General features: G+C 41.5%; 1 protein-coding gene across 2 annotated transcripts in view; it reads left to right on the forward strand.

The window, feature by feature from the left end:
- The first annotated feature begins 2,709 nt into the window (after positions 1-2,709).
- zfpm2a (zinc finger protein, FOG family member 2a) overlaps positions 2,710-14,012 on the forward strand; it is a 120,670-nt gene continuing 109,367 nt past the window's right edge. Inside the window, exons 1-2 of one of the 2 annotated variants that reach the window (XM_031740259.2) lie at positions 2,710-2,842; positions 3,452-3,590. In XM_031740259.2, the coding sequence (XP_031596119.1) occupies positions 3,551-3,590 (40 nt within the window). In that variant the 5' untranslated portion in view covers positions 2,710-2,842; positions 3,452-3,550. Of the gene's footprint in view, positions 2,843-3,125; positions 3,591-14,012 lie in introns of those variants that run through there. The other variant, XM_039619798.1, reaches the window with a different exon arrangement.

Consider the following 14,012-nt stretch of genomic DNA (forward strand, 5'->3'; position numbering starts at 1 on the left):
TCAAGGACATAAACAGTTATTATGTTCGTGCCAAACCAACCCTCCATCCCACATCATTCTAAAACCGCACACACACATACACACACAGAGCTCACTTCCTCGCGAGACAAACCAATCCCCAACAGCCAGAGGGTGACACCGCAGCAAACTCATAACACCGATGTCCAAGTTGAGCTGCTGAGGCTCGCTCTTTAAGGAGCAGGTTCCTATCCGCACGATGGCTGTCACTCCCAGTGCCACCGGACATGTGTGATCCCATAAAGAAATCAACCTAGTAATTTGTCATGCCAGACTCCCTGTGATATTACTCAGTTACTAGAGCAGCTCACTTAAACAGTATAAGACTGCAGCTGTTATTGAGGCAATAACTCCATTGAAGGCTGTCATAAAATTAACACAATACGCAGATAACACTGATTTTATGATTATTTATTAAACAACTTCAAGCACCTCGTCATGTTACTGAACTCTAATATCACCTAAAACTTAACTGCTGTTTTGTAGCTGTGTTATGATGCAGTCACATGCGTTTAGGGAGTGTATGAAAATTAAAAGGGGTGGGAGGTTCAGTAAGGGGTCAGCATTATGCATTTTTGGACGTTTGCTTTTGCAGGAAGGTGGTCACACTTTTTTTTCTTTTTTTTTGAGTGGAGTAGCCTTGAACTTACTCATGTCAGAGTTTCTTCATTTTAAGTTTAGAAACCTACTTTACTAATGGTGACCCTTTATGGTGACAAGATAGTTGTATTTTTGTAATTAACCATATATATATCACTATTTAACTTCTCACTTTTTAACTTCATTTTATTTTAAAGGCTTTGAAGTGTGATTTTGTTTTTTCTTTCTTTCTTTTTCTTTTTTTGGGAAACAGCAGCATGCTTGTAGATACACATTTACTTGGGTTTAAGATAAATTGCCAAGGATGGCTTGTGACAGTTCTGCCAATAACTTCCAATAACACTAACTGCTAACATAACATTTTTTTAATTGTTACCTAAAAACAATTTTTTAAGCTTGCAGGTAATAGACATGCTAAATTGTAATTATTCTTTTTCTTTTTTTTCTTTTTTTTTAATGAATATGATGAAACCACCAGAAAGCCCACCTCCACTGCCCCTGACACTGAATGGCATCCCCCAAATGTGACTTGGCAGTTCTAATCAAATGATTTAGCACATTAAATCAACCTTTCCCCCCGTAATCAGATTATGCGAGTGCACTGCACTGCATCTCCACAGCCTACAGTATACCTTAACCTATTAATATGACCAACCTTGTGTCAGTGATTTCCCTTGCGATGGAAACAGTATCATGTTAATTATCACAACCATCTGGTCTGAGCAGCGAGGAAAAAAAAAAAAAAGCTTTCTCTTCCTCTCGCAGATTTGTACCTGTCAATCAAAGTCTGCTTCAAACAAGCCACTGGGGCTCAGAAACAGCACAGAAGAACCAAGCTCCAGTCTCAGAGGATTTAGGAGTAGCGTTAAATTAATCTTCAGCTGGCAATTTGACTCTCCTCTCTCACTGTGTTGTTGCACTTACCACAAATCATTATTGATTTTGGTGCTGGGTTCCTAATATGGCCAGTAAACGCTATTTATGGATGTTTAACATGGTAATTTTACAGAGAGTGTGTGTGTGAGAGAGAGTGTGTGCTTGGATGGGGGGCGACTGCTTCATTTTTAATCTTGTAAAAGGTTTCAGTGGGATTTTACTTGTGAGTTTATTGTGTGTGTTAAACGTGTTTGACATAAAAAATAATGGCTGCTTGTTTATCTGTTTAACACTCGGTCTTTGTTTTGAAAAGATGAGAATTTTAAGAGAGACTATCAGAGTGCGTACAGTGTTACAAAGCTGGGATAAAGATTCCCTGTTTGTGACTAGCACTGTCCCGTGACATCACTGCCTTTGGATCATGACCAGCGCTGCATATAAGGAAGAGAGAAAGAAAGGGGCTAAATTAAAGAAAAGAAAAAAAACTTTAGCCACCAAAGGAAGAAGAGACAAATCGCAGAGGCTCACGAGACAGATGCTCTCCTCAAGGTGAACCACCGCTGACCCGTCTGCCACATAAATTATTCTGTAGTTTCAGACTCCATTCCAAAGTTGTGGAATTGGGTTACAAGATAATTTCACAGGCCACTTGCTTGTCTTCCTTGGCAGTCCAACTGGCTAATTGAAGAGAGTGATTTCCAGTTTGGGCAACTATTCAGAACATGGCAGTCAAAATCGGAATGATTTCAAGGCTCTTCCCTTTTCTGTCTGTCTCTCTCTTTTTAAATATTCAGTATATATATATGTATATATATTTTCTTCTTCTTCTCTCAAACAGGTAGAGTAATTGTAGGCATGAGAAGCCGCTCACATTCTGACTGACAGTCTATCAACTACTGATAAATAAACAGGGAGCTCTGTTCCAGAGTCTATTTGAATATATTTACAATTTAAAAAAAGAAAAGAAAAAAATAATTGAAAAAAGTTGCTTATATTTTTTAAGTAATTCGCCACGAGCACTCCATTTGCTGTTTAGCAATTTTGATAACAAATATAAGTGTGTTTAAAAACCCAAACAAACAAAAACTGCACTGTATGTAACTTCTCTAAACTCTTGGCCAAAAGGTCAACATATTAAGGTCAGAGCATCCAAGTGCATCATGGGAGAATGAGCGGCCAAACTGAGTCTGAGTTAATCCTGGTGTGTTTCAGGCTCAGGCTCATTATTAAATTATAAATGCATGGCTCTCTCCTAAAAATAATCTTTAGAGTGTCAGTCTTTAAGATGACCAAAAAATTATTTTTTTTAAGGATAAAGGGCACTTAAATAAAGAGCTCACGTAAAGCGGTAAGTAACATAAATGTCCTCATGCAGATTAATCGGTACAAATTGTGTTTGCCTGAATCAAATGATTAGTGTTTTGCTTATATTTGAACCTGTAAAGCCACACTGTGGAGGGGACGGGAGCTCCGCTTGTCTCCATCTCTGATTTTTATTTACCCCCTTAAAAACCCCCAAAACAAAACAAAAAGCAGGGCGCTAATTAACGGTGACGCTAATTAATAAGAGGAAGTTAAAGTAATTGTGGATCAAGTGAAGTTCACGAAGCCGCGGCTACGGTACCCGGGGAGGAACAAACCTTATCTTCAAACAAAAGCGCGAACACGCTTTCACCTCCCCAGTCAGTCCGTGCGGATCGCGGCGAAGCGCAGCCTCATCACGGAGAACGGTGCTGAGAAAGAGAGAGAGCGAGAGAGAGGGGAGCGAGAGAGAGAGGGAGGGTGTGTGTGTGTTTGAGAGAGAGAGAGAGAGAGAGAGAGAAAGCCAGAGCCAGAGAGACGAGAAAGATAAAGGAAAGACAGACGGAACGATAGACTTGTGCGTAAAAAGTACTGGTGCCCCCCTTCTGCGTCTTCTTCTTCTTCTTCTTTTTTTTTCTTTCTAAATTTCCATCAGACAAAAAGAGAAAAAATCCAAACCGGCTGCTTGGATGAACCAAAACCTATCGATCTGTCAGCACTACACCTGGATTCACTGACCAGCCGCACAGCAGGCATGTCCCGAAGGAAGCAGAGCAACCCCAGGCAGATCAAACGTAAGTTTCTTTTTTATTTCCTTCCCTCTCTCCGGTGTGCTGCAGCCGCCACGGCGCGTCTCAGGGCTTATTAGACTTCGCAGAATATCGCAATGATAGTGACCACACTGGAGCTGATTCAGCAGCGCTCAACTATCGACACCCATGTGTTGCCTTGTCACGGTCTCCGGTCTCCCTCCGCTGTGTGTGTGTTTTTTTATTGTTAGTTTTTTTCAGAGGAGATGATTTCCAATCCCAATCCAACGATTTGCTTCTCGCCGAAAAGTTTCAGCGCTTGCAAAGCAAAGTTGTAGAAAAATTGAGTTAACTGCTTGATGCTATTGCATCCCGTTATTCAACCCCCCTACTCAAAAAACGTGTGTGCATCACTCTGGCTAAATGTTGAGACTCTCCTAAGATTTAGTCATTCTAAATTATAGGCCAGAAAGAATGAAGGTGCACCACCAGACTGGTGTAAAAGGCCAAAATGCTTTTGAATTGCATTACTAATATATATATGTATATTTAAACAAAGTTTCCTTCATATTCATATACATTCTTCATATTTAAAAAATATGTGCGTGTGTCACACGCATTAATTTGCAGGTGTGTGTAAATAAATTGTCAGACTTAGATATCAGCCAGTAGTATTGATCAGTGTGCATTGTGGCAGTGCTGCAAAAGAGCAACTTTCTGCTTTAACCGAACTGAAGTGTTTACTTTGCTCCGAGGAAAGTGTGCAACGTGCTTTACGCATATTTCAGCTTTTGATGGAATTGTGTACAGTTTTTATTTGTGTTTGTCTGGGGGGATTTTAATAGTGCTGTGGAACTTCATGGCCTGCACGAATTGTGAAAAGTGTGTCATATTTACAGTGTGTAATTTTAGCTATTTAAGATATTTTTAATTAAGAGTTTTCTTTCATATATTTTCAGAATTTTTAAAATGATTTTAAAGCGCCTGAAATCATCCATTTATACACACACACACATAGGCAGGTACATGGACTTAAACACATGTTCGCCTGTGAAATACAGTGGTGTGTGTGTGTGTGTGTGTGTGTTCAATTTCTCCAGTGTATGCTGCTGTTGAAATGGCAGCAGACTACATGCTGTAGTTTGTAACATGGAAGTAGGATACTGTTTTGTCGACGGTTAGACTATAAGAAACAATGGTTGTGTGCCCATATGTAAGTGTGTGTGTGTGTGTGTGTGTGTGTGTGTGTGTGTGTGTGTGTGTGTGAAAGAGAGAGAGACAGAGCTCATATGCATGAATTCATGAGGGCATGTGCCTGTTGGTATACACGAGCGTTTTCTGACATTTGTACAACACAGATTCAGCAACAGAAGAGATTTTGTGTCGTCTTGTTTTCTGTTGACCTTTTAAATATTTTTGGGTTAAATGTAAAAATAAATTAAAGTATATATTAAAAAAATAGGCAAAGGGACCTGTGATTTATAAGCAACTCTAATTCTGGATTGTTCATTTAATTCCTAAACACTTACATCACATCAGTTAATGAAAAATCGACCAGTTTAACATGTTAAATATTTCAGTTTGTACTTTAAAGTGTGTTCTTTTAATTGTTTTGACGTATGGACCTAGTTTCTCCTCTTCTTTAAAGTTCAGAATACATCAGCCTCGCTATATCATTAACTTTCCACGGAAAATAAACATTTTGCAGTGACATCATTTACATTTTCCAACTGTCTTCAGCATCGCAGTGGTTGTGGTTGTGTTTTTGCCGGCATGCGCCACAAAATAAAAAAATAAACATAAAAAATTAACCAAAACCATTTCGAATCAACAAAGAGGCACGACAGCGTGTGACGTGACGGGCCCACTCAGTTTTTGGACCAATCCCATCGTGGCATCTGAATTTTTTTTTGTTGTCGAGCGAAGGAAGCCCAAACGCCAAGTGTGTTGCGCTTTCGTCACTGTGACCTGGCCTTTTTTTTTCTTTTCTTTTTTTTTGCGAATTAGTATGTCATGTGTAAGATCTTGTTAATATGGAGCCAGAGTGCAGGCGTATAATCAAGCTTTTGGTTTGAAAGCAGAAAAGGTCACGAGGAGCCTAGATCCTCTCTCCCACCGCGGGAACTCTGGGAAAAAAAAAAGGCCGAGGAGGCACTGCACGGAAAGTCAGCACAGACAGTCATTCTAAAGGACAAAAAGGTTGTTGGGCGCAGTACCCCCCCTCCACACACACACACACACACACACCACCTACCCACCCACCCCCTTCCTGCATACATTGGACTGTTATCTAAAATTGTGATTTATGCAGTATTTTAATATTTTGCTTATTCTTTCCCCTTGGGTGCTCTCTGAGCGGTGATAAAAAGGCGATGCTGAAAGAGCACCATTAATTTGCTCCGATGACTGGGGAGATAAGGCCAGATAATGGGAAAGATAAGCAGAGAAGATATACCATCAGAAACCCGATTATTACCATTAAAATTCCAGCCCAGCAATCTGCAGCTGGCTGATAATTCCTTCTCCGTTTCCACCACTTTGGATGATAAGGCAAAAAATAGTCACTCAGTGCTCCTTGATTAGGCTGCCTGGATATCCCGATAATACAGTGATAAATTATGTATTTTCTCCTCTTGTTTTTTTCTCTGAAATGTTACATCTGATTTATATATATATAACATATATATATATATATTCCTCTTTCTGTATCCCCCTCCCCTTGTTGGCTTTCCAAGAAAGAGAAAAAAAAGGCCTCTATACTTTTATTGTAATAATAGTTTGATAGAAAGAGGAGATAGTGGTGGAGGTGTTTTGTGTGGGAGCACATATCAATGTTATCAGCTCATCTCCTGGGGCCAGCTGCTAGCTGCTGTTGTTTTTAGCCTTATCACCCCGTGCCAATATGCCAATAAATTGCCCGGATTGTTAGTCGTTCCGAGGCGGGTCAGGAGAATATGACAGGAATGATGAAAATATCGCTGATGCTCTGCGGATTGCGATTAGCTGCTGTAATATGATGTGTGAATTCCACCAAGCTTCCTCTGTCCTCTCCTCTCCCTCCCTCCTTTTCCCTCCATGTCTTCCTCCTCCTCCTCCTCTCCAACATCCCCCAACCCTCAACCCACCCCCTACTCCCCCCACCCTCAGCTCTCCCCGGCTGCCGGTGGTGTCCATACCTCTATTCGTAGTGAGAGGAGAAACATTTTGATGCTTAATAGGAAGGAAAGATATGAAGAGGCTGAATTGAAACCAGGCCCCCTCAGAGTAATTTTTCTGTAAAATTGCCCCCCAAAGTTTCACGGCGTTAAAGAGGAATCTGGATGATGTAGGGAGCGTGCCTCCAACCACTGTTTATGGGAACATATTGAAGCACCCTCTGAGGCCACGCGCGGACATCTAATGTCAAATGTGCTTATTAAACTGACTTAGTGTTCTCCCCTTTTACTGCTGTCTTCCTCTGTATGGACCGTCTGAGAATTCATGTTGCCTTCCCTCTGTGCTCTTTTGCTCAGCACACGACCAGAAAGAAGCACCATACTGTAGTGATTACTGTAAGCTTGTATAGCACCTGAGTGGCAAGTGCACAAGTCCCCAGAGCTTACCACTATGTTATACTGTCACGATGCTTAATCTACTCATGCGATAGTAATCTTACACCCATAAAGCTGCACTCTGCAATAATGGTTGTAATATATTTTTCTTTTTTCCTCTTTTGTTTTTCTTTTTATCCATAATTCCTCATGGATAAAGTTGGAATAGGGATTAGTGATGCAGTGCTACATATTGCTCTCCTGGCCTATTTTCTTCCATGCATTGTCTTACTGATATAGCGTATTTGTCATTTTTCTGAGCTCTGAGACGAAACATATTTCATTTACCCGCTTGTGTGCAATTTGGTTGCAATTGTTCCTGACCTTTAACTTACTGCAAATCCAACACACTGTGCACAGAGCTTTTGGAGTACTCTTAGCAAAACGCCTGCTTTTCTCAGCTAGTCGGCTTGAAACTGAACCACAGGTTCTCTGCTAGAGCTAGAAGTCTGCTTTTTATCACAGAAAGCATTTTTTTCCCATCTCTGCTCTACAGTTAATCTCTCCAACTCCTTAGCATAAGGCCACTTTATGTAACGTCAGCATGCTGTTTATCATATCAGGTGACATTTCTATCTTTGAGGGGCATTTATCAGAGGCAGATTACACTAGTAAGGGATAAGGGGAGTGTTTACTGAATTGTCTGCCAACATCCTGTATCTGGATTTATGCGTATGTGTGTATGTTTGCTTGTGTATACATCGGTGCATGTACAGTATGCTTGACGAGCATGTGGTTACGCGCTCTAGCAGAAGGATCGGAGCTGTTAGCTTGATGTATTTGGGTTGGTTTTTTTCTGTCTCTCTCTCGCACTAGTACAGACTCCTCATCCATATTTCCCACGACTGAGCTCAGCTTTGCTTTCTTGTATATGGAAAGCTGTGGAAGTTGTAGTATACGCTGCGTTTTCACCCTTGGCCCGCAAACGCTGGCAGCTCTAGCAGTCAGATGTTTTGGGGGTGTAAAAATCAAAAAATGTTTGCATGCCAGCCTCCCTGTATATTTAAGGGTCTCCCTTTCATTGGGTGACAATCACGGCGTGTCTCTCGTGTTTCTCTTGTTGATTTCTGTCAGAAGAAGAATGGTTGTTGAATGCCAACTTTCCCTCAAACATCTGTTCCCTGCCAATAACAGCTTGCGCCGTTGCCTCGTCTTAGCTGAAGGATCCCCAATTGCCTCCTCACTTTTGACACAAAACAACAATGCAGATGAATGTCATCTCCTTTTAATGCTTTTTTTTCTCTCTCCCCGCACTCATTGTCTCTAAAGTAAAATTGCTTCTTGTAGCTCGAGAAAGTCTTTGTGCTCACAGCACTGCTGTTGCTGCTTATGCTACGGCTACAGGGAGAGGAACGCGTAGCAGCTTCCTTTATGTTGAAAGCATTGCCCTGTGATGTGTCGGATGAGCCGGGGCTGGCAGCCGATGGACTGCCGGTGCCTAATCCTGCCGTCTCTGTGGCTGTAGCCCGCGGTGCCTGGACAGCAGTGTGAAATGTGGGCAGGGTTGCTGCGAAGGTGGAGGTCACTTCCTCACACAGTTTCCTCTTTATCTTCCTCTTTCCTGAATTCCACTGCTATTATTCCAATAAGCGCTGGTTCAAACTGTCACCATTGTGTTTTTATCCAGGCACACTGACGGTCCCTGATGTGAGCGAGACGTTAATTTTAGAAATGTCCAGATCGGAACCACGTTGCACTAACGCTCCTGCTGTTCTTGGATTTCCTTTTTTTCTTTTAATTTCACATTTCACTCCTTAACCGTGTTCCTCTCCAGGTATTTAGATTTTATATCAATGATGCCCACTGAGCCCTCGGGTAACAATTGACTTTCAGCCTGCTTTAAGTTAATAGCCTTGTCTCTACCTTGTAGGGATCAATATTGGTATTAATTAATCACCATTATCAAGAGCAGGATCTAGTTCCATTTGTTGTTACATCAGCAAAATATCAATAGAGAAAGTGGACTCCCTGATCGTCATGGCAACTTCATCTCTTAGGTCAAAGAGAGTTTATCTTATCTTGCTGCTGAGAGTGGCAAACTGCTCAGGAATCTAGTTTAGACTCAAAGATCATCGATTTAAGCTTCTTTTTTTTTTTTTCCTTTTCACACCCGCCTTTTTGTTTCAGGAGAGAGGGTGGTGAAAAAAAACCCAACAACAACAAGAGAAAGGCAGCATTCTAATCACAACAGAGATGTAAGATTTAAATATTGATGTCCAAAGGCCATTACAGCAAAGAGGGCCTCTGGTCGCGCTGTTGTTCAAGTACGTCCTTTTAAGACCCAGACAAAGCTTTGATTATCAGAGGTGTCACCGTGGAGTATGTCTGTATAGCTGACAGTGTGGGACTGCAGCGGAGATCAGTTTCCTGCAGCCACGACCGCAGAATGCTAACAGATCTCACTCCACATCCTGGTGTTTCTATAGGCCTCAGCATACAGTGTATTTTGGGGAAATTGCTGTATGTGGGGCTCATTATATTGCAATAATGTAAAGCTGTATTAGTGAAGCGGTGTTGATGACTGATTTAGTCTTAAGAGCATTTGTTCAGATAAAATATGAATGTTCTCAAAATATTCTCAAATGTGAATATTTTCAGACTTTCTCTGTCATGTGAATAATGTTTGATTTTAGATTGTTGGTGCAGCCAAAACAGGACTTATGAAGATGTAAATGTGTACTCTTTGTGACTGCCATTTTCTTCTGTTTCCTCTGGAAAGACTGAGATTTATCAGTTATGTAGATTAGGCCATAACCAGTAGAGGAAGAAGTGTTATAATCTTTGAAGAAGCAATATTTTCAGCAATTGTTCTACATGGCTGTTCCATACTTTATGTTTTACTCATGGATCCTTGCGTAAGAGTGCGTTTACTATCTGTCGGACGGGGAGGGAGGAACTTTGTTTTTCTTTTTTTTTTGTACATATGTGATGCTTTAAAGTTGCCTACATTATAAGACACATTGTAACACGTGTTTTGGATGTAATGCGGATAGTAACGAGTAACTGAGTCAGCTTGAGCTTGTCTGAGCATCTTACCTGAAATCTGCAATATTTTATCTTGGTTCATATTTTTCCAGTAAGGACCTTAACATTATTTTCAACCCGCAGTGAAGTACGAGCCTGGTTAGACATTTGCAGTGTACATACAGATTGCGGAGACTTGAGTGGCCTTGTTCGTATAGCAGGTTAGGTCTGGCTTGAGCTATTTAGGTAGCGACAGCTTGGGTGCTTGGATGTACCTCATCATGCTGCAAAATGCTCCTCAGGGTTGGAGCAGAGAGCAGGGGCACTGTCTGCTTCTTGCTTTTTTTTTTTTCTTCCTCTTTTTTTTGCCTCCAGGACACAATTGCCTCATTTAACATTCTCCATTTGGCCCCAGCCAAGAGGGGAAATAGCCAGGGTGAGTAAGAGAGGCCGCCACACATCATGAATTCTTCTTTCATTTAACTTGCACGGTCCCTTTTCACCTTGGTGATGCACATGGATCAGGAATGAAGATATTGCTCAATTAAGGGGATTTCCGAGGTTGCTTCTGAGGTATCGCAGTTATTTTTGCGCCGCGCCGAGGTTTTGATGTACCATGGATATGGATATTGGGTTCGTCACATTCATGTGATGCTTTGACATCTCCAGAGCCGGAAGAGAAGCAACTCTGCCACAGCGGCAGGAACTTGCCTTCTTGCCACATGTGAGAAATAAAGTCCAAGGGTGGAAACCTGTCAGTCTTCCATTCCGGGCACATAAATAACTTTTATGTGTCTATTAAGATTCTTTTTGTTTGTTTCAATTTAATTAGCTACAGCGAATCAAAACATTTTCATGGAATATGTCAAAATTGATAGCAGGGTTTTTGACTGAATCTTGGATGAGGGAAGGGAAAGAGAGTGTGCTTGGAAATATGACTCACTCCTTTTTTGCAGCAGGCATTGTCACAGCATGTCGTCAGCAATATACAGTAAAATTATTAGCCAAAGCTTCGAGTTTGACTTGCCATTATGTAACAAAAAATTGTTTCAGGAAATAAAACATAAATGAATGGTGATTTAATTAAAACAAAAAGGGGGTAAAAAGAATAAAACAAAGAGAAAAGAGAGCACATAATGAAAGGGGATGATTTGGTGAGCACCATTTCCAGAGAAGGATAGTAGCTGGCACACCAGAAAGTGACGCCCTAATAGCTGTTCAGTCTAAATCTCTAGCTTGGCAGGAATTACCGGGGATGTGTTGGGAAAAGAAGCGAAGGAGGGGGGTTAGTGCGATGCAGAACTTTGCATCGGGCTGAAATGCACCAGGCTGTATAGTTAAGGGATAGGTGGCAACAGGGGATTAAGTAACAAGCTTTTCAGTTCAATTTGTACATCAGCATTTTCCCCCAGACGGACGGCACAAGACGCGCAGCATCTTAAGGGTTCGGTGGAAAATCGCTAATGACAAAGCTTTGTAAATAGATAAACAATTTGTGTCAAATATGCTGAAAATATAAAGCAAACTTCAAAACATGTTAATACTTTAAAGAGGCTGTGTTTTGATTTGCACCATTGCAAAGCTGGTTAAAGCTGTTGACAGCGCAGCTTACACATCATGTGATCAGAGGGCCGCATCTGCCGGCGTGTGATTAGCGGGGAGCGCCGCAGCAGAAGCAGGCAGGACGGGGCGATACGCTGCGGCTGGAGCAGGTTGATGACGATCGATCGCGTTTTACTGTAAAATCAGTTTTAAGAGCGAGGCCGCGTGACACCGGCCGGCGACGGAAGGGACGCCACGCCGCAAAGTGCGCGTCTCTTATTATCTCCAAAGCGGGCTTTGTGAAAGTGACAGAGTAAACACCCAGAGAGAAATGCAGCCGCTATTATTTCACAATCAGCCAATTTTCTTTTTCTGTGTATTTCAGAGAGCGCTTATCTAGTAATTACTAAAAACTGTTGACACTGAGCAAGTGCTGTAGCCAACTCAAATGCCTTTTTTGTCTTATGATATCAGATTGGATTTTTATCTCGGGTTCACACAATCACGCATCCCTGAAAACCAAAGATAACTGCCTCAAACTCCTTATTTCCAGCATGAGTGTCGAATTAAGAGGCTCATTTTGAAAAGCTACAATCATTACATCCTGTGTTCATTTCTGTGGCGATAATATTTTTTTTCCCTCCTTGCTTCTGGGATGTGTCTGTGAATCTCTGAGACATACATTTGACCATAATCAAGTTTTTTTTTTAAGCTTCAGAAACGGGATAACAACTGGGTCAGATGATAAGCTCCAGCAAAACAGGGGAGGGGAAAAAAAAATCCTCCTGTGATAGACGAGGAGAAAATCTGATTGATTGATGTCTGCTGGCTTTGCCACCATCACAAGCCAGTTGACAGTTAGTTTTGGGATCAGATGATTTCACTCTTAAGATTGGGGTTGAGGGGAAGCTAGGCAAATATGAAGGACACAAAGGTCAATGGCTTCTCTCCTCCTCTCTGTATCTATCTCTCCCTTGCAATAGCTTGCTTTGACAAACTGTAATATGTTGCTAAGCTTTGTGGCAGCAGGACACATGGTCGTAGTTTGTACAGTAATATCCTATTGCCAGTAATCTCACAAGGAATGATTGAAAGTGCTGGAGGAATCTGGTACTAGCAGAGACCCGTTGACATCATCAACTGCTGTGGACTGGCACATGTCTCCTGACTTGTTTGAACTGAATTTTTCCATGGGATTGAATAAGTTAAACAACAGCTTTGACTCGAAGTGAATCTGTTATTGTAAGCGGGATCTGATAAGGCGGCACCATATTACCAGTTTGTATAGCAAAGAGGCCAAAAATGGAATCGCCGGCGAGTGTTCCTCTTTGTGGTTTCGGGGGGGGGAAAAGGCGAACATGGAACGGTGACAAAGGATGATTGGATGCATATTGTAAATAAACACCCAAATCTTTCACGACCCCCCTCCCAAACCAACCCCCTACCCAACCTCATTCTCAGACGCTCTCTAAAGATGTTCCATCCAATATTTCATCTGCTCTTGCTGTTTAGATCACATATCACTTGGGTTGCTCTGGAGTTGACCCCTTTGCGGCAAAAGAACAGTAACACTTGGATCAGATTTAACCAAAACAAACCCAGAATAGGCCGTAATATCGCCAGTGTTTGTCATCTTCTTCCTTTTAGCCATTGTTACCGAGCTGAAATTTAATAAGGCAGGAGTTGGGAGCCCTCGGTGATGTCTGTGATATTTAATAGGAGACCTCAGTTCCTGCGAGGGCCCTTCTCTAATAGTCATAACAGACATGTCCATTAGCTTTGTGTGGGTCTGCTTTCAAGATCAAGGTCTCACTTGTAATGAAGTGGCTATGCAAATGCAAGTCAAATTCTACTATTGTGAATCACTTGTTTTAATCAAGTTTTCACTGAAAGAAACGCGGGGCCCATTCAGAGCCACTAACCAAACAATAAAAAAAGGATAATCCGAAGACAATTCCCATCCAAATGGAACCGGACATCATTTAGGGGAAGAGACAACAACTCTTTGTTTGTTTGAAGTGGTTGATATGACAACCTTCTTGTCAAAGACTCAGGGTGAATAAAAGGGATTTGTAATTACCATAATTATCTCTTATATGTTTTCACCTAATGATGTCCATTAAATGGCTGAGGCTTCATTTAGAGGCTGCCTTGCTGTAGGTTGGCATAGACTCATAATACAGCATGTTACATTTCACAGCGCACGAGTAATGAACTTCTTTCATCGCAGATGTTTATCGTGCAGTGCTTCTGGGGCGAAAAGCCAATATACTTCAGCTTTTTGTTACAGTTGGATTATAACAATTCTCATAGTTCCCACTTATCTTTCAAATTTTCTCTACATGTGATATCAACCCAATTGGCTTCATGT

Source organism: Oreochromis aureus, linkage group 11 (genome assembly GCF_013358895.1).
Source record: "Oreochromis aureus strain Israel breed Guangdong linkage group 11, ZZ_aureus, whole genome shotgun sequence".
In the NCBI taxonomy this organism is placed as follows: domain Eukaryota; kingdom Metazoa; phylum Chordata; class Actinopteri; order Cichliformes; family Cichlidae; genus Oreochromis; species Oreochromis aureus.